Source organism: Aulonocara stuartgranti, assembly GCF_965226115.1.
Source record: "Aulonocara stuartgranti genome assembly, chromosome: 16".
Taxonomy (NCBI): domain Eukaryota; kingdom Metazoa; phylum Chordata; class Actinopteri; order Cichliformes; family Cichlidae; genus Aulonocara; species Aulonocara stuartgranti.
The window spans coordinates 37,530,184-37,554,345 of record NC_138952.1 but is presented as its reverse complement, the minus strand read 5'-3'; the positions used below and the strand labels follow the sequence as shown (position 1 = coordinate 37,554,345).

The following is a 24,162-nucleotide window of genomic DNA, read 5'->3' as shown; positions in this document are numbered from 1 at the left end:
ACACTAACTCTAGCCTCAAAACACGCTAAACATCACTAATGTCTCACATATGAAAACTCTCTCTCTGTCTTTCTTTCGCTTGCCCGCTTTCCGTCGCAGGTGTCGCTCCTAAAACTGCCCCTTCTCCCTAAACAACCAAGTGCCACATGTTGCCATATCAGTTTTTGATTGGCTGACAAGGTAAACTTTAACACCAATAGGGAAGGGGTGTTTGTTTTCTTTTTCTTTTTTCACTCGCAAGCGGAGAGTGCTTGCTAGCGCTGTCTGTAGAAAACGCCTTTTTTACCATGCTTCCCGCTGTAAACACAACTGTTTTGTTCAGAATAAAACATTGCGTGTATCTTTTTTCTCATAACTCTGATATTACGTGGCCCATCAACACAATTCAAAAACTGGTATATAGTTTGAATTCCGCACTTTTGATCCAGGTTGAAATGGAGACTCTGAGTCGCTGCATCTTGTAGCTGTGTCGTCTTAAATTGGTCTTGTGATTTTGACGCGCCAGCGCGTCCGTTGACCCCAGAGGGTTAAAGCTCGACGAGGAGCATACAAGCTAAGAAGGTTAGCAAGATAGCTAGGCGCAATGTTATTTATAATTTTAAAAGTAAGCAACAAGATTTTAAAATCAATACAATATTTGATGGGTAGCCAAAGTCAACAAGAACTGGAGTAATGGAAGCAAATTTTCCAGTTCCAGTTAGGAGACGAGCTGCAGCATTTTGAGCAAGCTAAAGTCTATGGAGATGGACAGATTGGCCAAAGTAAAGGGAATTGCAGTATTCTAATCTGGAAGTCACAAAAGCATGAATACGTTTTTCAAGGTCATTGTGCTGTGTAAAATGTTTGGCTTTAGAGATTGTGCAATTGAAAAAGCCAGATTTGACTACTGAGGACACTTGTTTAACAAGCTTAAATGAACTGTCCAGGAAAACACCTAGATTGCTTACAGTGTCAGAGAAGAAGCTAGCAAGGGGGCCAAATAGAATGGCTAACTAGTCCCGAGGGATATGCCTATCAAACACTACAATCTCAGTTTTGGATGGGGTGAGTAACATCCCATTGTGATAGAAAAAGATCCGAGAGATAGGATTTAAACCCGTTAAGGGCAGAACCCTTAATGCCTACAGCATGACACACAACAAAACACAATTTTCTCTAGTGCTTTAGATAAGAACGGGAGTTTGGAGATTGGTCTATAGTTTGCAGGATCATTCTGGTCAAGGCTGCTTTTCTTTAGAACAGGCTGCACTGTTGCGTGTTTAAAGGCAGTCGGGACACAGCCCACCATTAATGATAGGTTCATCAAAGGTAGAATATAAGGCCAATTACATCAAAACCATCCTTAATAATGGGAGAAATGTCACGTCCAGAATTCGAACTTCTCACCTGTCCAATAATCTCTTGAGGGTGGAGAATGAACTACTTCCTACTTCCTACCTCTTCCTACTTTAGCATGGAGAGGATTCACCACAGAGGGGTGTAAAAATGAAGGCTTAAGAGATAGAATTCTTCTTGTAAAATGATTTAAAAATTGCTCACAGAGAGCTGAGGAAGCCAAATCTGACCTACCAGGACAAGGATTGATCACGGAGTAAAAGACTTAGTGTCCGTGCTATCAGGATCAAAAAAGGCACAGTCTCAGAATTAAATATACATACAGGGCGACGAGGGCCCGCAGAAGTCAGTTCTATTGCATTTTACTCAGCATCGACCATAAACACAAAATGGTCAGAGATGCCAACATTATCATTGCTCTTAATACAGATATCCTGAGCATATGAAATGACCAAGTCCAACGAGTGGCCCTTTAAATGTGTCGCTTCACTCACCCACTGTGTAAGAATGCTGCGAATCCAAGTTTCCATCAGGAACAAAGAATCCAACCACAAGGTGAGAAAAAGATCGTTTAGGGAGTCCCAATCCATGTCCGAGCAGGCAAACAAACCACTGGGCGAGCTGGGTAAGATTGTCGTCCTACTGGACAAATCCAACGGTGGCTAATCAGTCTGAAGGACAACTGGTCCTGAATGGAGAAAGGAGGTTGCAAAATATCCAAAGTGGAATAGGAGTTAGCCGCAGCATGTGCCTTACCTTAAAGCGAACATGGAACCCACTCAGTTTGCCCCGCTTCCTATAGCGCCTCTTAGGCAGGGAAGGTAGAGGCAGAGGATGTGCACCAGTGGAAGGGTAAATAAATGACAAAGTAGCATCTCCTAAGTTCCAGCAAGGGTACGGCTGATAGCAATGGGTCGAAGACTTCGGGGTTTTGAGGTCGAAGAACAGGGTTGGCCGATTGTAGGTAATGCATGCAATCTATCAAGTACATGAACTTCACTGGAAAAAGTTTAAAAACCTCAATACACAATGAAACTATGCAGGATTTGACATAGTTGTAAACATACTGAAAGAAAACTGCCACCAGTGGGAAAGAGGGAGGAGCAATGTGAGCAAAGAAAATAAATCAGGTACAGAACAAAGAGCTTCAGGCAGAAAGCTGGAACCTCCTTTTTCTAATGATGAAAACCTTTGAAGAAACTGAACTCTGCTTTCCACAACTCCTCAACTCCTCCTGCAGGAAGACCATGCGTCCTTATACATTTTCTATCCTTATTTATATTACCCTGTCCTCCATTTCTTTGCTCACTGTGACTCTTAATCTGCTGGTCATCATCTCCATCTCACATTTCAAGTAATAATTTTGTTAGACATATGCAGACAGTAAGATTTTATGGCTAAAAGATGAAAATGATATGATATCCTATCTGAGTGAGTCTGAGCTAAATGCTTTTTCCTTTTATCTGTATAAAATTGCACTTGTTGCTACAAATAATAATAATAATAACTGTGTCGCTGTCTTTTGTCTTCAGGAAGCTGCACACCCCCACCAATCTCCTCCTCCTATCTTTGGCTGTCTCTGATTGCCTGGTGGGTCTCCTGATTTTATTTCAAATTATGATTATAGATGGTTGCTGGTTTCTTGGTGAATTCATGTGTAGTATGTATTTTCTCTTGGACTACATTATTACCTCTGCGTCAATAGGAACCATGGTTCTCATATCAATTGACCGTTATGTGGCTATTTGTTACCCTCTCCATTACTCTACCAAAGTCACCCCAAAAAGAACAAAAGCATGTGTTTATCTGTGTTGGATTTGTTCTTCAGTCTTTCAATGTCTCCTGCTAAAAGACAACCTGGTGCAACCTGGCAGGTATAATTCCTGCTATGGGGAGTGTGTGGTTGTTGTTGGCCATGCTTTTGGAGTTGCAGATCTATTGCTGTCCTTTATTGGTCCTGTCATTGTGATTGTAGTTCTTTATCTAAACGTATTTGTTGTGGCTATGACTCAAGCTCGTGCCCTGCGGTCACATATTGCAGCTCTGACACACGAGGGGTCAGTAAGTACAAATGTTAAGAAATCTGAAATGAAAGCAGTAAGGACCATCAGTGTTCTTATCATTGTGTTTCTAATATGTCTCTGCCCATACTTTGGTGTCACACTCTCAGGTCAAGATGCCATCCTCAGTGCTTCATCTGTTGCATTTGTAATGTGTTTGTTCTATTTAAACTCCTGTCTAAACCCTCTAATCTATGCTTTATTTTACCCCTGGTTCAGAAAATCTGTTAAACAAATTGTTACACTTAAAATATTGAAGTCTGGCTCCTGTGACACCAATATCATGTAAACAGAATGAAAGACTGAGAATGAAAGCCCCATTGTTTTTTTGTTGTTGTTTTATGTTTTCTATTACAAAAAAGTTACTAACAGAGAAGTAACACCCATAAGTAAAGAACAGAAACCCGTGTGGTTTAGAGATGGGGAAGAAAAGACTGTAATAACTCTACTGACGGACTTCATTTCTGAAATATTTTGACTGATACAAATATTATTCATGTCATTGGCAACCAACATTAGTATATGTATTAGACTGCTAGTAGCATTATAGGAACTATATTTTAGTTTCAGAGTTTCTCCTTTATCTTCAGTATGTTACTCAATTTCATACAAAGGAGACATGTCAATGGAAACAGCACTCTTGTCACGCATGTACATAAATAGACAGCGTGTACACATTGCTCCTCCCCATCCTTGTCTGTTGTGTTCTTTCATGTGTCTCCGCAGAGAGCAGGGATGTAAGCTGCAGTTTCTGAGAAACAGCAGCATTCAGTATGAATATAGCTTTATAGCTGGAAATAAAGACAAAAAAGTAATTTGCCTACATTAAAAATACTCTAATGTGATAAGATAATCAGTTTATACAAAAGTCTGCAGCAAAAGAAGTGAAGAGGAGGAGGAGGAAAATTATAATTACCAGTTAATAATATAAACCTGACGTTCCTAAACACCCAGATGACTCCCTGCCTTAATGAAGACAGACATAAAATCTTTCTTTTAACTTTTAACATATGAACACAAAACCAGCAAGATGAAGCAAAGATGAAAACCAGCCTAGAGAAGCTGCAAAGCGATCACCACAATGGTTCTACTCTAAAAAACAGAAGCTTGAAGAAGCCTCAAGCTTGACTGCACATCACTGTCTTTGTTACCTGTTCAGGGTCTGGCTGCTGGGCAGGGGTCTGCATTGACTCACTGCACTGACTGTTTTTTGGCTAGATTTGCATTAGTATACTGTCTCTGTAGATGGTTCAAGGTTCAAGGTCCTTTATTTGTCACATGCATAGTTATACAAGTGAAGTTCTATCAGCAGGATAATGTAGTTGTTTCTGTCCTATACAGAGTTTGCATCATGCACTTGTTTTTTTTTTTTTGTTCATTAAAAGCAAAAGTAAGGTCCATATTGGCACTCATCAGCAGTTATAGACAAGTGCACTATTTTACTCGACACACACACACACTGAAATCAGTGGATTGGAGCACAACTGCGCCGAAATACAACGGCATGTTTGTTTGATTTCTTTTTCTTTTTATTAGGCCAGTGTACAGACAACTAAAGAACCTTTGGAATGTGAGTAATGACATAATTGTCATTTTAATGGAATTACGCACAGTAATGTGTTACATTACTACATTACTAAAAAATGCAATGTGATTACATTAACAATACTTTGTAACATGTTACACCCAACACTGGTTATGGCTAAGATCTTTAGCATTAGTTAATGTAAATTGTGTTATTATTCAGTATAGTCCAAGGAGCTTGCAAAGAAAACCATCTGGACTTCTTTAAGTTACTTGAAGACGTTTCACCTCTCATCCGAGAAGCTTCTTCAGTTCTAGGGTCAAACAGGAAGTACACAGAGCAGTAGTGGTTTTTGATATAGGCGACACGGGCAGTTGCCCAGGGTGGCATCGTGGTAGGGGGCGGCATCACGGGCATCAGCAAAAAAAAGTTGCTCGTACTCATGCTGCCTCGACATCACACCAGTGCATTTTGGGGATGGCATAGGCACCGATTGGTGTTCTTATAGCCTTTTGCGAGGTGCAACTTCTGCTTGTGGCACAGGGAGGAAAGGATGGGGTGGCAGGGGATTCTCTGGCTGGCCGGAGCGGCATCTGATAGCCAACTCGCAAAATAAAACAAAATAAAAACATAATAAAAACAAACCAATAAACATGAAAACACCAGATATTATGATAAAGAATTTATCACCATTGTTTTTTCGAAATTCTATAGGCAAAAAGTGAGCGCGTGCTCGCTGCTGTGCTGAAGTCAAAGTAAACTTTATCATCTCCGCTATATACAGTACAGTATATAGAGAGACAAGACGACAAGACTCCATTTACAGCAGTGCAAGTAAACAAACAATAAATATATGAAGAGTAAGAAAATAAATATACAGTGGGGCAAAAAAGTATTTAGTCAGCCACCGATTGTGCAAGTTCCCCCACCTAAAATGATGACAGAGGTCAGTAATTTGCACCAGAGGTACACGTCAACTGTGAGAGACAGAATGTGAAAAAAAATCCATGAATTCACATGGTAGGATTTGTAAAGAATTTATTCGTAAATCAGGGTGGTAAATAAGTATTTGGTCAATAACAAAAATACAACTCAATACTTTGTAACATAACCTTTGTTGGCAATAACAGAGGTCAAACGTTTACTATAGGTCTTTACCAGGTTTGCACACACAGTAGCTGGTATTTTGGCCCATTCCTCCATGCAGATCTTCTCGAGAGCAGTGATGTTTTGGGGCTGTCGCCGAGCAACACGGACTTTCAACTCCCGCCACAGATTTTCTATGGGGTTGAGGTCTGGAGACTGGCTAGGCCACTCCAGGACTTTCAAATGCTTCTTACGGAGCCACTCCTTTGTTGCCCGGGCGGTGTGTTTTGGATCATTGTCATGTTGGAAGACCCAGCCGCGTTTCATCTTCAAAGTTCTCACTGATGGAAGGAGGTTTTGGCTCAAAATCTCACGATACATGGCCCCATTCATTCTGTCCTTAACACGGATCAGTCGTCCTGTCCCCTTGGCAGAAAAACAGCCCCATAGCATGATGTTTCCACCCCCATGCTTCACAGTAGGTATGGTGTTCTTGGGATGCAACTCAGTATTCTTCGTCCTCCAAACACGACGAGTTGAGTTTATACCAAAAAGTTCTACTTTGGTTTCATCTGACCACATGACATTCTCCCAATCCTCTGCTGTATCATCCATGTGCTGTCTGGCAAACTTCAGACGGGCCTGGACATGCACTGGCTTCAGCAGCGGAACACGTCTGGCACTGCGGGATTTGATTCCCTGCCGTTTTAGTGTGTTACTGATGGTGACCTTTGTTACTTTGGTCCCAGCTCTCTGCAGGTCATTCACCAGGTCCCCCCGTGTGGTTCTGGGATCTTTGCTCACCGTTCTCATGATCATTTTGACCCCACGGGATGAGATCTTGCGTGGAGCCCCAGATCGTGGGAGATTATCAGTGGTCTTGTATGTCTTCCATTTTCTGATGATTGCTCCCACAGTTGATTTGTTCACACCAAGCTGCTTGCCTATTGTAGATTCACTCTTCCCAGTCTGGTGCAGGTCTACAATCCTGTTCCTGGTGTCCTTCGAGAGCTCTTTGGTCTTGGCCGTGGCGGAGTTTGGAGTCTGTTTGAGGCTGTGGACAGGTGTCTTTTATACAGATGATGAGTTCAAACAGGTGCCATTCATACAGGTAACGAGTGGGGGACAGAAAAGCGTCTTACAGAAGACGTTACAGGTCTGTGAGAGCCAGAGATTTTCCGTGTTTGAGGTGACCAAATACTTATTTGCCACCCTGATTTACGGATAAATTCTTTACAAATCCTACCATGTGAATTCATGGATTTTTTTCTTCACATTCTGTCTCTCACAGTTGAAGTGTACCTCTGGTGCAAATTACTGACCTCTGTCATCATTTTGGGGGGGGTAACTTGCACAATCTGTGGCTGACTAAATACTTTTTTGCCCCACTGTACATTTTAGGACTAGGGGTAAAGGGATCAATAACAATTTAAAATTTATAATTACAGTTTGATGATTTAAAGTCTCACACACAACCTGTCGAAAAGGGAGGAGGGGGGGGGGCTGCTTCCAAATATAGCACTGTGACAAAGTGGGTGAAAGGACCATTTGTCTATATTCTTAGTTAACATTCTTGTTTTGATTTAACCATATTTCACATGTAATCTGCAATAGGCAAACATCTACTATCCCGGGTTTGTTTATGTTTTGCACTTTTACAGATTATATAATATAACATCTTGGTTCAAATCAATTCCTACAAGTTTGTTAAGTTAACATGTTCTTTATTTCAACTGTTAATTTGTATTGTTTAGAACTTACCTTACCTACCTGTCTTGCAGAAACAAAAGGAGGAAATGTAGTTTTACTTCCTGCTTTATACCTTCTGGGTTCATCTGAGGTCACAGGAAGAGACCAAGTGCAGAAGGGGAAGAACTCTTATAATTTAATAAAGTTGATTTTAGAGGGTTTATAAAGAAATAGATTTATTGTTGTGATATGTATTGATTACACCACAGAGTTTGTTGCCAGTAAAGAGGAGTAGTAGAGGTTTGACTATAATCATGTTCATCTTACCTACCTACTGAATGGAATAGTCCAGAGGAGAAATTGTTTGATTAAGTGGACTATTTAAGCAGAAGAACTCAGGTGTTTCAAGAGAAAGGTTCAGGTCAGTGTAGCTGTGTGCAGTTTGACCTTAATTTCTGTTGATTTAAGTTCAGTTATGTTTATTTGAACTGAGTTAATTATAGAGTTGAGTTTCTTATTTGTTTCTTTGTAAATATTATTTGGGTCACAAAATGGTGAATAAATCACTTGCTACACTGGACAGCATCAGTCTCCTGCACTTCTTTGACCGCTTAAGTCAAGTCCTACCACAAGCACATTTAATTTCTAATGTTGTAAATCCAATTCCATTATGTATTCATGATTTGAATTCTGGGTTGTGTGAAATCCCAGAAATAAACCCTAGACAAAGCATATCTGTGAACTAAGGTGTAGAATCAGAATACTTTATTAATCCCTAAGGAAATTATGTGGGTCACAGTTGCTCCAAGAAGAAATGGTAAAAATAGTAACAGTAACAGACTAAACACCAAACAATACATTATGTTACAGATTTTACACATTTAAGAAATAGCACTAATATATACAGATCACTCAATTATAAATATCAAGGATGAACAGAAAGGATTTTAAATAAATGTCAAGAAAATTGACAAGAATATTACTGAGTAGAAAAGAGTGTGTGCAAAAAGGGTGTAACTATTGCAGTTTTTACAGTGTATTAGATCGAGGAGTTGTACAGGGAGATGACCACGGGCAGGAATGATTTCCTGCGTTGTTCAGTAGCACTTTTTGGTAATCTCAGTCTCTCACTGAACGTGCTTCTGTGACGCCAGAGAGAGAGAGTTCGCTCAGGGCGCCAAACAGGCTAGGACCGCCACTGGCAAAGATACACAGACCAGAGGAAAAGAGAGAACACGTGGAGAGCACAGACATAACGGGCTGGGGAAAATATGAAATAAAACACAAGGAGGAAAAAGGAGGCATGGGAACTCACAGATACACGGAGGGGGACACAGGGTGTAAAGACACGATGGGAAATCTAAAAAACTAAACTGAACTACCTAGGGACCATGGGATAAATAATGAACAAAATTAAAAAAAAAAAAAAAAAAACTAAGAACGCTGGTTCAAAATGACTGGTTCAGGTATACAAAAACATTTTCCTTTAATATTTAGTATATTTCCGTCATTCCATCATATTTTTTTGATGCTCGGTAATCCAGGTAATTAAACTCCAGAAGGCTGACTTTATTTCGAAGCAGCAATTTAACCCTTTAAAGCCGGTTGGAGTGGGCACGCTCTGTTTTGTGTAACTATTTTTAAATCCCGGTAGCACTGCAACCACATAAGCTAGCACAATAATTTTTTTTGCATATGAAACCGGAGTTGTACTTACATCTTATGCCATCAGCTTGTCCTTGGTCACAGTTTCCTTCCACATACAGCTTTGCAAAAACTGAATAAAAAGCACTTGCAGCAACAAAAACATAATATTCTAGAAACACGCTTTGCCGATCCGATCAGCTGTTTGTAACACTTCCTACGTCCATCAGCGTGAACTATCGCATGTCCGCCATGTCCTGCCTGAAACCGGAAGTGACGCCATTTTGCAGAAATGTAGTTTTTTACCATCAGGGCCTTATGAGCCTATAGTGGTGTTTTTAAAAGTTATGTTTGACTTTATGACTTTCTGTGTCGTTTCTGGGATGCTTAGGACTCATATTGCACTGCTGGAAATAGTTTATTTTGATGCATATGCTGGTTTTTTTGCAAATTTACATTATAATATTTATTTTCGTTTTTCCTGCAGTATATAAAAATTGGTGTATCTCAAAAATAAAACTATGAAGACACTCAAAATAAATTTCCTGTGGTGGGAAACTATTTTGTGCAACTTTTTTGTAGTTACAGTTTTGAGGGATAAGCCTCTTAAATTTCTCTAACTAGAAATATATGTTAAAAAAAACAAAAAGTATTTTAAATTTTTTTGCAATTTATGTAATTACTATGCACCTAATGCAGACATATTATTAAAATTTGGGCTATAATGGTTGTTGATGTATATCAACTTGAAATGCTCCCAAAAATGGCTCCACAGCATGTAAAAATATAATATAAGCTCTGGTGGACTTGGTTCTATGGTAGGTCCTAAAGGGTTAACAAAACTGTTCTACTACCTTTGTCTGCTGGAAGGTAAGGATGTTGTCCTTAACATGTGTATAACACGTGCCTTTGTACCTAGGGCCATGGAGTCAGCTACTAAGTGAATCGGTGAGAAAACCTTATTTTATTATTAATATGTTCCAATCCAAAGAGGAGCAGACCTGAACACATCACGTCTCATACCAAAATCTCAAAATACCATAATACCCATATTTTAACAAATTTTGTCATATTTAGATTTGATTTATGCAGTGCTTGCTGTGTTGGTTGGTTTTTTTTATTATCATTTTTTGAGCTCCTTCTTTAATAAATATAACCATTTTGTTCTTTGATATTGTATTAATTTTTTTACTCAATGTTTTTTTTTTATCATTTGCTTTTTTTGTGATAAAAAAACTGAAGAGAGTGGTAACATCGTACAAGACAATTGTTTTATCTGCCTTCGTAATGACATCTCTCTGTTATGGTCCTGGGTCATTTTGAACCAGCGTTCTTTTTTGCACATGTCGAGGAGCGTGTCAGGTTACATTTCACTGTGTGTTATACTTGTATAACTATGCATGTGACAAATAAAGAACCTTGAACTTTGAACCATCTACAGAGACAGTATACTAATGCAAATCTAGCCAAAAATCAGTCAGTGCAGTGAGTCAATGCAGACCCCTGCCCAGCAGCCAGACCCTGAACAGGTAACGAAGACAGTGATGTGCAGTCAAGCTTGAGGCTTCTTCAAGCTTCTGTTTTTTAGAGTAGAACCATTGTGGTGATCGCTTTGCAGCTTCTCTAGGCTGGTTTTCATCTTTGCTTCATCTTGCTGGTTTTGTGTTCATATGTTAAAAGTTGGAGGGGTGGAGGGGTTTGTGTGTCCCAGGGATCCCAGGGGCTATGTTGTCTGGGGGCTTTTGCGCCTTGGTAGGGTCTCCCAAGGCAAATTGGTCCTGGGTGAGGGACGAGACAAAGAGCGATTTAGAAGATCCTTATGAAAAGAACATCGAGGGAACAGTTTACCCTGCCCGGGATAGGGTTACCGGGGCCCCGCCCTGGAGCCAGGCCCGGGGAGGGTGCCCGAGGGCGAGCGTCTGGTGGCCGGGCCTTAGTCCATGGGGCCCGGCCGGGCACAGCCCGAAGAGGAGACATGGGCCCATCCTCCCGCAGGCCCACCACCCGCAGGAGGCGCCATAGGGGTCGGGTGCATTGTGTGCCGGGTGGCGGCCAGGAGCGGAGACCCTGGCGGACTGACCCCCGGCTGCCAAGACTGGCAATAGGGACATGGAATGTCACCTCTCTGGTGGGGAAGGAGCCTGACTTAGTGAGTGAGGTTGAGAGGTCCCGGCTAGATATAGTCGGGCTCACCTCTACGCATGGCTTGGGCTCTGGAACCAGTCTCCTGGAGAGGGGCTGGACTCTGTCTCAGTCTGGAGTTGCCCCTGGTGAGAGGCAGCGGGCTGGGGTGGGTATTCTAATAACCCCTCAGCTTGCTGCCGGTACGTTGGGGTTTTTCCCGGTGGATGAGAGGGTTTGTTCCCTGCGCCTTAGGGTCGGGGAACTGGTCCTGACTGTCATCTGCGCTTGTGCGCTGAGTGGCAGTTCGGAGTACACAGCCTTCTTAGAGTCCCTGGGCTAGGGGGTGCTGGAAGGTGCTCCACCTGGAGACTCTGTTGTCCTGCTGGGAGACTTCAGTGCTTATGTGGGTAATGACAGCGAGGCCTGGAGGGGCATGATTGGGAGGAACGGCCTCCCTGATCTGAACCTGAGCGGTGCTTTGTTATTGGACTTCTGTGCTAATCACAGTTTGGCCATAACGAACACCCTGTTCGAACATAAGAGTGTCCATAAGTGCACGTGGCACCAGGACGCTCTAGGCCGTAGGTCAGTGATCGATTTTGTAATCGTATTACCAGACCTGCGACCTTATGTTCTGGACACTCAGGTAAAGAGAGGGGCTGAGCTGTCAACTGATCACCACCTGGTGGTGAGTTGGATCAGGTGGCGGGGGAGGATGCTGGACAGACCTGGTGCACCTAAACGCGTAGTGAGGGTGTGCTGGGAACATCTAGCAGAGGCCCCAGTCCGCGAGATCTTCAACGCACACCTCCGGCAGAGCTTCAACAGCATTCCGAGGGAGACTGGGGACATTGAGTCCGAATGGACCATGTTCAGCGTCTCCATTGCCGAAGCTGCTGCATTGAGCTGCGGCCGTAAGGTGGTTGGTGCCTGCCGTGGTGGTAATCCCCGAACTAAATGGTGGACACCAGAGGTGAAGGGAGCCACCAGGCTGAAGAAGGAGTCCTATCGGGCTTGGTTAGCCTGTGGGACTTCGGAGGCAGCCGACAGGTATCGACAGGCCAAGCGGAATGCGGCTCGGGCAGTGGCTGAAGCAAAAACTCGGGTGTGGGAGGAGTTCGGAGAGGCCATGGAAAAAGACTTTCGGACTGCCTCGAAGAGATTCTGGCAAACCGTCAGGCGTCTCAGGAGGGGAAAGCAGTGCTCTACCTGCACTGTGTATAGTGCTGGCGGAGCGCTGCTGACGTTGACTGAGAAAATTGTCAGGCGGTGGAAGGAATACTTCGAGGACCTCCTTAATCCCACTGACACGTCTTCCGAGGAGGAAGCAGAGTCTGGGGATGAGGGGAATGACCCGCCAATTTCCGGGGGCGAGGTCACTGAGGTAGTTAAACAACTCCTTGGTGGCAGAGCCCCTGGTGTTGATGAGGTCCGCCCCGAGTTCCTGAAGGCACTGGACATTGTAGGGCTGTCCTGGTTGACACGCCTCTGCAATGTTGCATGGAGATCAGGGGCAGTACCCGTGGACTGGCAGACCGGGGTGGTGGTCCCCATCTTTAAGAAGGGGGACCGGAGGGTGTGTTCCAACTACAGGGGGATCACACTCCTCAGCCTCCCTGGGAAAGTCTATGCCAGGGTGCTGGAAAGGAGAGTTCGTCCGCTAGTCGAACCTCGGATACAGGAGGAACAATGCGGTTTTCGTCCTGGTCGCGGAACACTGGACCAGCTCTTTATCCTCTCGAGGATACTTGAGGGTGCATGGGAGTTTGCCCAACCAGTCTACATGTGTTTTGTGGACGTGGAGAAGGCATTCGACCGTGTCCCTCGGGGTGTCCTGTGGGAGGTGTTGCGGGAGTATGGGGTGTCTGGCCCATTGCTACGGGCCATTCGATCCCTATACAACCGTTGCAAGAGCTTGGCTCGCATTGCCGGCAATAAGTCGGACTCGTTTCCAGTGGGTGATGGGCTCCGCCAGGGCTGCCCTTTGTCTCCGGTTCTGTTCATAATTTTTATGGACAGGATTTCTAGGCGCAGCCAAGTGGCGGAGGGCTTTCGCTTTGGTGGCCTCAGAATCTCATCTCTGATTTTTGCGGATGATGTGGTTCTGTTGGCTCCATCGGGTGAGGGCCTCCAGCTCGCACTGGAGAGGTTCGCAGCCGAGTGTGAAGCAGCGGGAATGAGGATCAGCACCTCCAAATCTGAGGCCATGGTTCTCAGCCGGAAAAGGGTGGAGTGCCCACTCCGGGTCGGGGATGAGTTCCTGCCCCAAGTGTGTCTGTGTGTCCACCGTGTCTCACCCGTGTGTTCTCCCTGCTGTCCATCGTCATTCTCCTCTGCTCGTTCTCATTCTCGTTCAGGTTCGTGCTCTGTAGTTTAGTTGTGTCCAGTATAGTTTAGTTTATCTTCGTTTGCCATTTTTTCCCTGTGATGTGTATTAAATAAACCACCGTCACACCTTTACAAGTGCCTGCAAATGGATCCTCCTTTATCATCTCCACAGTAGTAGTGTTTGCTTTTTGTACTTTGTTAATGTTTTATAACAATGTCTTGTTGGATTATTGTGAAACACTTGGGTATGCCTTTGGTTTTAAATGTGCCATATAAATAAAATTGTATTGTATAAAAGTAACTTTTATGTTAACAACAAAAAAGCATCTGATGTCCCAGGACCAAAGCTCAGTAAAAAAATTGGACCAGAATTAAATTCAAAATCCTGCTCCTCACATACAAGGTCTTAAATAATCAGGCCCCATCTTATCTTAATGACCTTGTAGTACCATATCACCCTATTAGAGCACTTCGTGTCACGGCTGCCGGGGCGAGCCGTGTGGAGTTGGACACATAGTCCAAAAAGGCCCAGACGGACAAGTTCAGGGGGCCGACCCGGAGGCCGACAGCACCGGAGGGCAAAACAGTTCAGTTCCGGGGGCCGACCGTGTAAAAGGCAGCGGCAGTGGGGCAGGTCCGGGGGCCGGCCACGCAGTAGGCAGTGGCGTGGAAACAGTTCTGGGGGCCGACCGTGCGGACGGCAACAGCGGCGTGGAAACAGTTCTGGGGGCCGACCGTGCGGACGGCAACAGCGGCATGAAAGCAGTTCTGGGGGCCGACCGTGCGGACGGCAACAGCGGCGTGAAAGCAGTTCTGGGGGCCGACCGTGCGGACGGCAACAGCGGCGTGAAAGCAGTTCTCGGGGCCGACCGTGCGGACGGCAACAGCGGCGTGAAAGCAGTTCTCGGGGCCGACCGTGCTCATGACAGCGGTGGCGACAATGCAAGTCCAGAGGCCGGCCACGGTGGCGAAGATGCCCAACATGCGGCCTGGCAGATGACCGACGATGTTGAGGCAGCAGCTGGGGACCAGAAGGCTGCGTGGCCCCCGCAGTACCAGGTGAGAAGGAGGCTGGACCAGGCGAGGCAGAAGCAGAGGCTGGACCAGGCGAGGCAGACGCAGAGGCTGGACCAGACGAGGCAGACGCAGAGGCTGGACCAGACGACGTTGAAGCTGAAGCTGGACCAGGCAAGGGTGAAGCTGAAGCTGGACCAGGCGAGGGTGAAGCTGAAGCTGGACCAGGTGAAGCTGATGAAGCTGATGAGGAGGCTGGACCAGGCGAAGCTGATGAAGCTGATGAGGGGGCTGCTGCGGGCGAGGATGATGAGACTGCAGCTGGCGAGGATGATGAGACTGCAGCTGGCGAGGATGATTAGTCTTGGGGCTGGACGGGCTCCTCGGGCCCTCCAGCTGACGAGGCAAGAAGCTGGCTAGGTTCTCCTGAACCTCCAGCTGACGAGTCTTGGGGCTGGACGGGCTCCTCGGGCCCACCAGCTGACGAGGCAGGAAGCTGGCTAGGTTCTCCTGAACCTCCAGCTGACGAGTCTTGGGGCTGGACGGGCTCCTCGGGCCCTCCAGCTGACGAGGCAGGAAGCTGGCTAGGTTCTCCTGAACCTCCAGCTGACGAGTCTTGAGGCTGGATGGGCCCCTCGGGCCCTCCAGCTGACGAGGCAGGAAGCTGGCTAGGTTCTCCTGAACCTCCAGCTGACGAGTCTTGAGGCTGGACGGGCTCCTCGGGCCCTCCAGCTGACGAGACAGGAAGCTGGGCGGGCTCCTCGGGCCCTCCAGCTGACGAGGCAGGAAGCTGGACGGGCTCCTCGGGCCCCCCAGCGAAGACAGTCTCAGAACCAGCAGGTGCGGGGACCTCTGGCAGAGACAGAACAGAACCAGCAGGTGCGAAGACCTCTGGCAGAGACGGAACAGAACCAGCAGGTGCGGGGACCTCTGGCAGAGACGGAACAGAACCAGCAGGCGCGGGGACCTCTGGCAGAGACGGAACAGAACCAGCAGGCGCGGGGACCTCTGGCAGGGGCAGAACAGGACCAGCAGGTGCGGAGACCTCTGGCAGGGACAGAACAGAACCAACAGGCACACGGGCCTCTGGCAGTGACAGAACAGAGCCAGCAGGCACAGTGGCCCCTGGCAAACACATAGCAGACTTAAGCTGCCCTGAGCATTGACTCTGCTCAGGCAGTGACAGCCCGGTGCAGTCCTCAGCTGGGTTCCTAGCCTCCAGGGGTCCAGAGTGGGCTGAGGGCTGAAACTCAGCCTCTGGGGAGGCCCTGGAGCGCGTCACAGTCTCTGAACTGGCCAGCTTTTTAGGAATGATTACATTATCATTAGGTTTGTCTCTCTGCTTAGAACAAACTGATGAAACACAGTTCCTTTTAGATTGATTTGACTGAGCTTGTTGTACCGGAGTAGCAAGTGACACAGGATGCAGGGCTAGTGGCTGCTGAACAGGAGGCTGAACTGAGGGTGACTGAAACAATGGTTGGGATGACGACGGTGGTGGAATTGGAGACTGAGCTGGAGGCCGGGCGGCTACCTGAGCTTGAGGCCGGGCGGCTACCTGAGCTTCAGGTTGCAGTTCAAAAGAATAAACAGTCCTGGTATTATCAGAGCTGGTGTTAATTGTCTCTGGGATATATGCCACAGTTTTAGCAGACCCTGGGTTAGCTGACATGGGTTTAACAGGTTCAGAAGAAACAGAAGAACAACAGCCCTTTGCTTTCACTGAAGTCTTAAAAATGCCAACCTGGGAGAGATCGGTTACCACGAAGGTAGGTAAGCTTTGCGAATTAGCTCCCACTGACACACCCCGAACAACCCCAGAAGAAAAAGTCTCAAAGTTCAAATTGGAGCTGTTATCCTTTTTACTCACCACAGTCGGCCGCTCTGATATCCTGGGGTCCGACTGTGGCGAGGGGCGTCGACGGCGTGAGTGCCGTCTCCCATTTGAAGGCTGGACCGACGGGCCGGGCAGGACACTCTCTGTCGGGTCAGGGAGTGAAGCATGAATTGCAGGGTGGGTGGTAGCAAGGGGGAGAAGATGAAGCTCGTTCAGAACAAAATTCTGTGTGAGCGGGTGAAGTGAGCTGAGCCTTGGCGGAATTCTCTCCCCTCATAAGAATTCTCTCCCCTCATAAGTTAATTAATTTGTCTACCGAGTAAACAATATCCTCCCGGAGCTTCTCGGGCGGGTTGACTGCTGCTGGGTCCATAGTGGCCGGTTCGTACTGTCACGGCTGCCGGGGCGAGCCGTGTGGAGTTGGAAGAAGGACCCAAGATGCAGGCAGTGGATGAAATGCTGGTGAGGTTTATTAACAAAGGTGTAGTGGCAAACAAGCAGTGGGGCATGACAAATAACTGAAGACACCTAAACTGGGAGAACTAAAAATAACAGACCTGGGAGCATACGACAAAGGGGATGAGAAGCAGAGAGACGCAGACGAGGAACAGGACACTGTGGAACACAGGGTAACGCAGACTGACACGAAGTAACACAGACGAACCGGCAACAGACAGGAGAACACACAAAGCTTAAATACACACACCAGTAATCAGGGGAATGGGCCACAGGAGGGAGACACAGCTGGGAGCAATTAGGCTAACGAGACAGGGGAGAGGTAAAACTGAACACACTGACATGAGACATGAACTTCCAGAATAAAACAGGAAACTAACAGACACAGAGAACCAGACAGGACACTGAACTTGACAGGCAGACTGATGAGCAGACACAATAACACCATGGACAGACAGAGGGAACACAGAGAAGTGGGAGCAGGCAGGCAAAGAACAGAAACCTAACAAATGGCAAAATCACAAAAGAATACACACTCGGAATGAACAAAAGCATAAGGAAACACAAAACACTGAGTCCTCAGACTCAGGACCATGACACTTCGCTCTCACACTGCAGGCCTACTTGTTGTTCCTAGAGTATTTAAAAGTAGAATGGGAGGCAGAGCCTTCAGTTTTCAGGCCCCTCTTCTGTGGAACCAGCTTCCAGCTTGGATTCAGGAGACAGACAGTATCTCTACTTTTAAGATTAGGCTTCAAACTTTCCGTTTTGGTAAAGCATATAGTTAGGGCTGGACCAGGTGACCCTGAATCCTCCCTTAGTTGTGCTGCAATAGGTGTAGACTGCTGGGGGATTCCCATGATGCATTGAGTATTTCTTCTTTACTCACTTTGTGTTAGGGCAGGGATAGCTCAGTAGGTAGAGTGGTTGCCCCATGATCGGAAGGTCGGGGGTTCGATTCCCCTTAACAGCTACCCTGAGGTACCCCTGAGCAAGGTACCGTCCCTACACACTGCTCCCCGGGCGCCCAATGGCTGCCCACTGCTTCACTGAATGAATGGGTTAAATGCAGAGAGCAATTTCCCCACGGGGCTCAATAAAGTACAATAAAGTACACACTTTCTTCTTAATAGACCTCTCTGCACTGAATCACACTTATCATTAATCTCTGTCTCTCTTCCACAGCATGTCTTTATCCTGTTTTCCTTCTCTCACCCCAACCGGTCACAGCAGATGGCCCCGCCCCTCCCTGAGCCTGGTTCTGCCAGAGGTTTCTTCCTGTTAAAAGGGAGTTTTTCCTTCCCACTGTCACCAAAGTGCTTGCTCATAGGGGGTCATATGATCATTGGGTTTTTCTCTCTATGTATGATTGTAGGGTCTACCTTAAAATATAAAGCACCTTAAGGTGATTGCTGCTGTGAGTTTGCAATATACAAATAAAATTAAATTGAACTGACTCAAGTGCAGGAACCCAGAGCAGTGACAGCGAAATGTTTTACATTGTTTATTTTTTAAACTCAAAACTTCAAAGTGTGACAGGGACAAAGGCAACAAAACACAGAACATGACGTTGCAGGCCTAGTTTACAGGCTAGGTAGACATGGATTTAAAAGGGGGAATTGGGCCAGAGATGCAGACTGGACCGTGGCAGTTAAGCAGTCACACTGAGGAGAGAGGACAGTGGAGTTAGCTACGTAGTGAATAGAACAGAACAGAATAGAATAGCTTTTATTGTCAGTGTTACAAGAACAATGAAAGCCTATTTGGCATTTCTCCATGTGTGTGAAGTACACAATAGCTTAAGTATTTACACAATAACAAACAAATTTACATTTACTGAAGAAATATATGTACAAGTTATACATACACCTGCAAATCCTGGGTCTTTTGACCCAGCGTTTTAAGTTTGAGTTTATTTTGTTCATTAGGTTATCTAAGTTCATTTGTTTATTAGATTCCCCTTGTGTTTCCAACCCCTGTTAAGTCTCCCTTGTCTTTCATGTGCTTCATGTCTGTGTTTCTTATGTTGTCATATTTGCGTTTCATTATGTTTCCCATTTTATTTTGAAAGAGGTCCTGTGTTCCTGCATTTTGTTTTACTCTTCCCCTGTGGCATTGTTATGTTCATGTTGTGTCTACCGTGCCTTTCTGCCCCATGTTTCAGGTCCCTATGTTCTGTCTCCCCAGTCTGTTAAGTTTACATGTCTTGAGTCCCGTCAGTGTGTTTCCTGTTTTACTTTCACAGTCTGTCCTATGTTAATGTTTCTAGTTTTGCTTCCCTTGTCTCGTCCTGCCTGATTACTCCCAGCTGTGCTCTCCTCCTGTGGCTCATTCCCCCTCGTTATCCCTCAGTGTATTTAAGCCCCATGTTTCTCTTTGTCAGTGTTGCGTCCTCCCTCATAGCTGTGTGATTTTTCCCTGTGGCTCCTTGTGCTTTAGTTTTCGCAGTTTAGTTTTGTATTGTTTTTCGTGTCCCACTCCACGCCAGCAATAAAGCTGTGTTTTTTGAGTTTACTTTTCGTCTCTGTGAGTTTGCATTTGGGTCCTACTCTTGCCTGCACACAGCCGTATTGTGACATCCACATAAACACTTACATATACACATACACATACATGCCATCTGAGGAGCAGGTGCATTGAGAGGTGCAGTGTGATCAGTGATATTGCACATTGAGTGTCTGGGGAGAATGATATTGCACATTGGGTGGGGGGAGGGGGGCTGTTGCAACTATACTAAATAAGGTTATAATAAATACAGTTTAAAGAGGTAGGGATGTTGGTTGCATTGAAGTATAAATAGAAATACGATTTATAAATAAGGTGTAATGTCCATGAGTGTTGGCAGTGCAGTTATCCTCCAATCAGGGTGGAGGTAGGGCATGTTTGACAGCCTGTGGGTAAAAACTGCTGTTGAGTCTGTTTGTCTTCAACCTGATGGAGCGTTTACCAGAGGGAAGGGGGGGGAAAGTGAGTGTCCAGGGTGCGAGGGGTCTTTGATGATGATACTGGCTTTCTGCTGAAGTCTGCCAGTATAGATGTCTCTGAGGGGGGTTGGTGAAGTGCAGATTGCCCGCTCCGCTGCCCTCACCACCCACTGCAGTTTCCTCTCATCCTCCACTGCGCACTTAGGAGCCTGATAGAAAATTCCAGCCGCACACCCTGACTAATTATCATGAAGGTCCTCCAAAGTAGCTGTGATCTGACATTCAGTGACATGTGACCATTGGGATTCATGTGGTGTCTAGCACCAGGATATTGATAGCAGATCTATCCTGTTCTATTTGCTGAAGTGTGGTGCTTTTCTGAGGAATGTTCCAGCGTAAGACCTTGGGCTCTTTTTGTGTTTCTCAAGGTTTTCCTGGACAGGTAAGGCTTATGAATCGATTAAAATGCCATTTTTGATCCAGTTTAAAACTAAGCAGTTCCATGTTATGCAATCACGACATCCAAAAATGAATGAGGTCAGATGGGAAAAATAGGAGGACGGACATTAGTGTGATGCACAGGAGAAAAAAGGGGCTCGGTCACGAAGCTGTTTGTGCTCAAGAGCCTCACTTGTCTTGGTTTTCTTGTACTTTATATTATTAACATCACATTTTGACTTATTCGCAGAGGGAAAAAATATCAGCGAATGAGTTGCGTCAGAAGGCAAATGTGGGAGGAAGGGTGGTGATACAAAAAAGGGGCTCAGTCACAAAGCTGTTTGTGCTGAACAGCTGTCTTTCTCTAACAATGGAAGAAACTGAACTCTGCTTTCCACAACTCCTCAACTCCTCTTGTGTGCGGCAAAAGCGCCCACAAATTGAGGCTGTGTGTATTTACACCCTGCTATCATCTATCTCTCTGCTTACTGCAGTACTGAACCTACTTGTCATCATCTCCATCGCCCACTTCAAGTACTGACCTATTTAAATTAGTGACTTTTTTTTAGTGATAAAAAAATCATTTTTGCTTGTGAAGTTTCTTTTTATATGATGCTTTTGTCTTTTCCTCATAGTTCTAATGTTTTAACTGTTATACTAGACATGCTATTACCAATGTAATGCTTTATTTTAATCCAGGCAGCTGCACACCCCAACCAACCTCCTCCTCCTCTCTCTGGCCGTCTCAGATTTCTTCGTGGGCCTCATCATGGCTTTTGAGATTAGCCTCCTAGATGGCTGCTGGTTTCTTGGTGACCACATGTGTGCTCTGTATAGCAGTTTAGATTACATTGCTACTTCTGCTTCAGTAGGAACTATGGTACTCATATCAGCTGACCGCTATGTAGCCATTTGTGACCCTCTGCATTATCCCACCAAAATCACTATAAAAAGAGTCTCAGTCTCTATTTGTACTTGCTGGGCTTGTTCAATTCTGTATAACAGTCTTATCATGAAGGATAATTTGAAGCAGCCAGGGAGGTATAATTCTTGTTCTGGTGATTGTGTAGTTGTCATTGACTACTTCGTGGGAATTGTTGACTTTGTTTTGACCTTTGTTGGCCCTGTGATTGTCATCATAGTTCTGTATCTAAGAGTATTTGCGGTGGCTGTCTCTCAGGCTCGGGCAATGCGCTCTCATATCACTGCTCTCAGACTCCAGGGATCAGAGACGGTGCATGCTAAGAAATCTGAGCTGAAAGCTGCCAGGACTCTCGGTGTACTTGTTATTGCCTTTCTGATATGTCTTTTCCCATTTTTCTGTTCCTCAATGGTAGGCCAGAATAGTTTCTTTGATATTAGATCTGTACCTTTTGAGCTCTTGCTGTTCTATTTTAACTCTTGTCTGAACCCATTAATCTACACTTTTTGCTACCCCTGGTTTCTGAAATCTATCAAGCTCATTGTGACATTTAAGATATTTAGGCATGGCTCCAGTGAGGCCAGTATACTATAGGAAAAATTGATGTTATCACTGACACGGTGAAAAAAGATCAATTGTGATTAATTTACACTAAGTACAATTCCAGAAGTCTGATAAAATGAATTTGTTTACATTGTTTCCATTATTAATGTACTAGTCCTCTGGTCCACAATGACAAAATTCTGTGTTTTGTCCATAATTTAAATGATTGTAAATCCATCAAAATTAAATTGGAATGCACAAACAATTTCTGAGAATTGTACATGGTACTCTAATTTATCTGCAGCCTACAGATGAGACAAAAAATGTTGGTCTTAGTAAATAAATACATATATGAATAGTCATTCTTATTCTACCAGTGAAATTCACACATGCGAATTGTTGACCTTAATATCAGTTTCCATAACATAAGAACATAAAAAACAAACATTCCCTGGAGCTCAACAGCATCCCTCCATCTCTCACTGTGTTTCCTCGGGGAAATTAAGTCACTTTGTAGTATTTTAAGGTTAAAATGTGGCTTCTACATCAGTCTGTGCTCACTATCAATTTTACACACATATGAACTTGAGTGACAGCTTTTTCTTAATCCATAAGGTTAAATATGTTGTTGGTCCAGGTATATAAACTTCACCGCTATGGGAAGGCTTTCCACAAGGTTTAGGAGTGTGTATATGGGAGTTTTTGACTATTATTACACATCAAACCTTGTCTTTATCAGACTTACCTTTTGTATTGATGCCCATGTTGGTGAGACACAGCAACAATCTAAATGACTGTGGCTAATATGATGTGATGATATGATGCTGGCTATGGATAATAAACAGATACTGACCACTTACTAGACATGCAACTGCAGCATCCTCTAAAATGTGTTAACATCTGTTTTAGCTCTGTTGCCTCAAGGACTGTTTTTTTAATCTTTATAATCTCATACCACAAAACCTACATTCAGTCTGGATTTATTGAGCTTCTGTATTGTAATTTTTAGCTTTCAAAGCTATTTATGTGATACTGTTAATATCTTATCTTGTAAAGACATGATTATACCCCGTAAGCTTATTAAAGTGTACCCTAACAATAAGCCGTGGGTCATCAAAAGCGTCAAATCCTGTTTACGGAAAAAGAGAAAGGCTTTTAAAGAGGGGGCTGTTACTGACTTTCAGACAGCCACCAAAGACCTGAAAGTCGAGATCTTGAAAGCAAAACAGAGCTACAAAAACTGTAATATATGTTTGCACTGATTGCCGATCATGCTTCAACTGAGTCGTCCTTGGTCAGAAGGAATGGTACTCCACAGTGATGTAGTTCAAATAACTTTAATAAGGAGGTGGCAGATGACATCAACAGGATGTACAGCGTTGGTAGGGAGGCGATTGCATTACAGTATTCACATGCAGGTAAAGGGAGTGTGAGTGTGTATATGGGTGTGTGTGGTCATCTGTAAACAGAAAGAACAAACATTTGTATTAACCACTATGGATAGCAGTGTACCCCTTATACAGTACTGTGGGTTTCCGGCGTAATGTTATACTATCTGCCATGACCTCATGGCCACTAGATGGCACCCTAAGACCACAAATGAATTTCTGGCTCGTATTTACATTGGCAAACCAGATTTCTGCAGATTACAACGATTCAGAGAATAAACATAGTAAATAGTTACATCCACCTACAACCACGATGCTTGACAGTAAGTCGTATATGAAATGAAATATGGGCTGAACACAAGGCTGCCTGTAGTAGGCCAAAAAAACGCATCTTAGCGATAGCAACGGGACTAGCTTCTCACGTAGCAAATTACACAGATAAAGTCAAACGAGCATCACTCTCATCTTACAATACTCACATGGTAAGCACGCACACAGTATTAACTCACACAGGAATGCAAGTAAATACAGTGGGGCAAAAAAGTATTTAGTCAGCCACCGATTGTGCAAGTTCCCCCACTTAAAATGATGACAGAGGTCAGTAATTTGCACCAGAGGTACACGTCAACTGTGAGGGACAGAATGTGAAGAAAAAATCCATGAATTCACATGGTAGGATTTGTAAAGAATTTATTCGTAAATCAGGGTGGCAAATAAGTATTTGGTCAATAACAAAAATACAACTCAATACTTTGTACTTTGTTCACAGCCGAGTGTGAAGCAGCGGGAATGAGGATCAGCACCTCCAAATCTGAGGCCATGGTTCTCAGCCGGAAAAGGGTGGAGTGC

General features: G+C 44.7%; 2 protein-coding genes across 2 annotated transcripts in view; both read left to right on the top strand.

Annotated features, from left to right (window-relative positions):
- The window catches only part of LOC309691231 (trace amine-associated receptor 8a-like), a gene marked incomplete at both ends in the record, with an annotated part of 106,496 nt that overhangs the window by 78,683 nt on the left and 3,651 nt on the right, over positions 1–24,162 (top strand). The window contains one exon of the mRNA XM_082508821.1: positions 21,160–21,793. Coding sequence (XP_082364947.1) covers positions 21,160–21,793 — 634 coding nt within the window. The remainder of the gene's footprint in view (positions 1–21,159; positions 21,794–24,162) is intronic.
- LOC309690422 (trace amine-associated receptor 13c-like) lies at positions 1,783–20,468 on the top strand (the record flags this gene model as incomplete). The annotated part of the gene is made up of 5 exons (XM_082507455.1): positions 1,783–1,890; positions 2,472–2,689; positions 2,868–3,680; positions 14,634–14,850; positions 20,451–20,468. The coding sequence occupies 5 exons, from the start codon at positions 1,783–1,785 to the stop codon at positions 20,466–20,468; spliced, it is 1,374 nt and encodes a 457-aa protein (XP_082363581.1).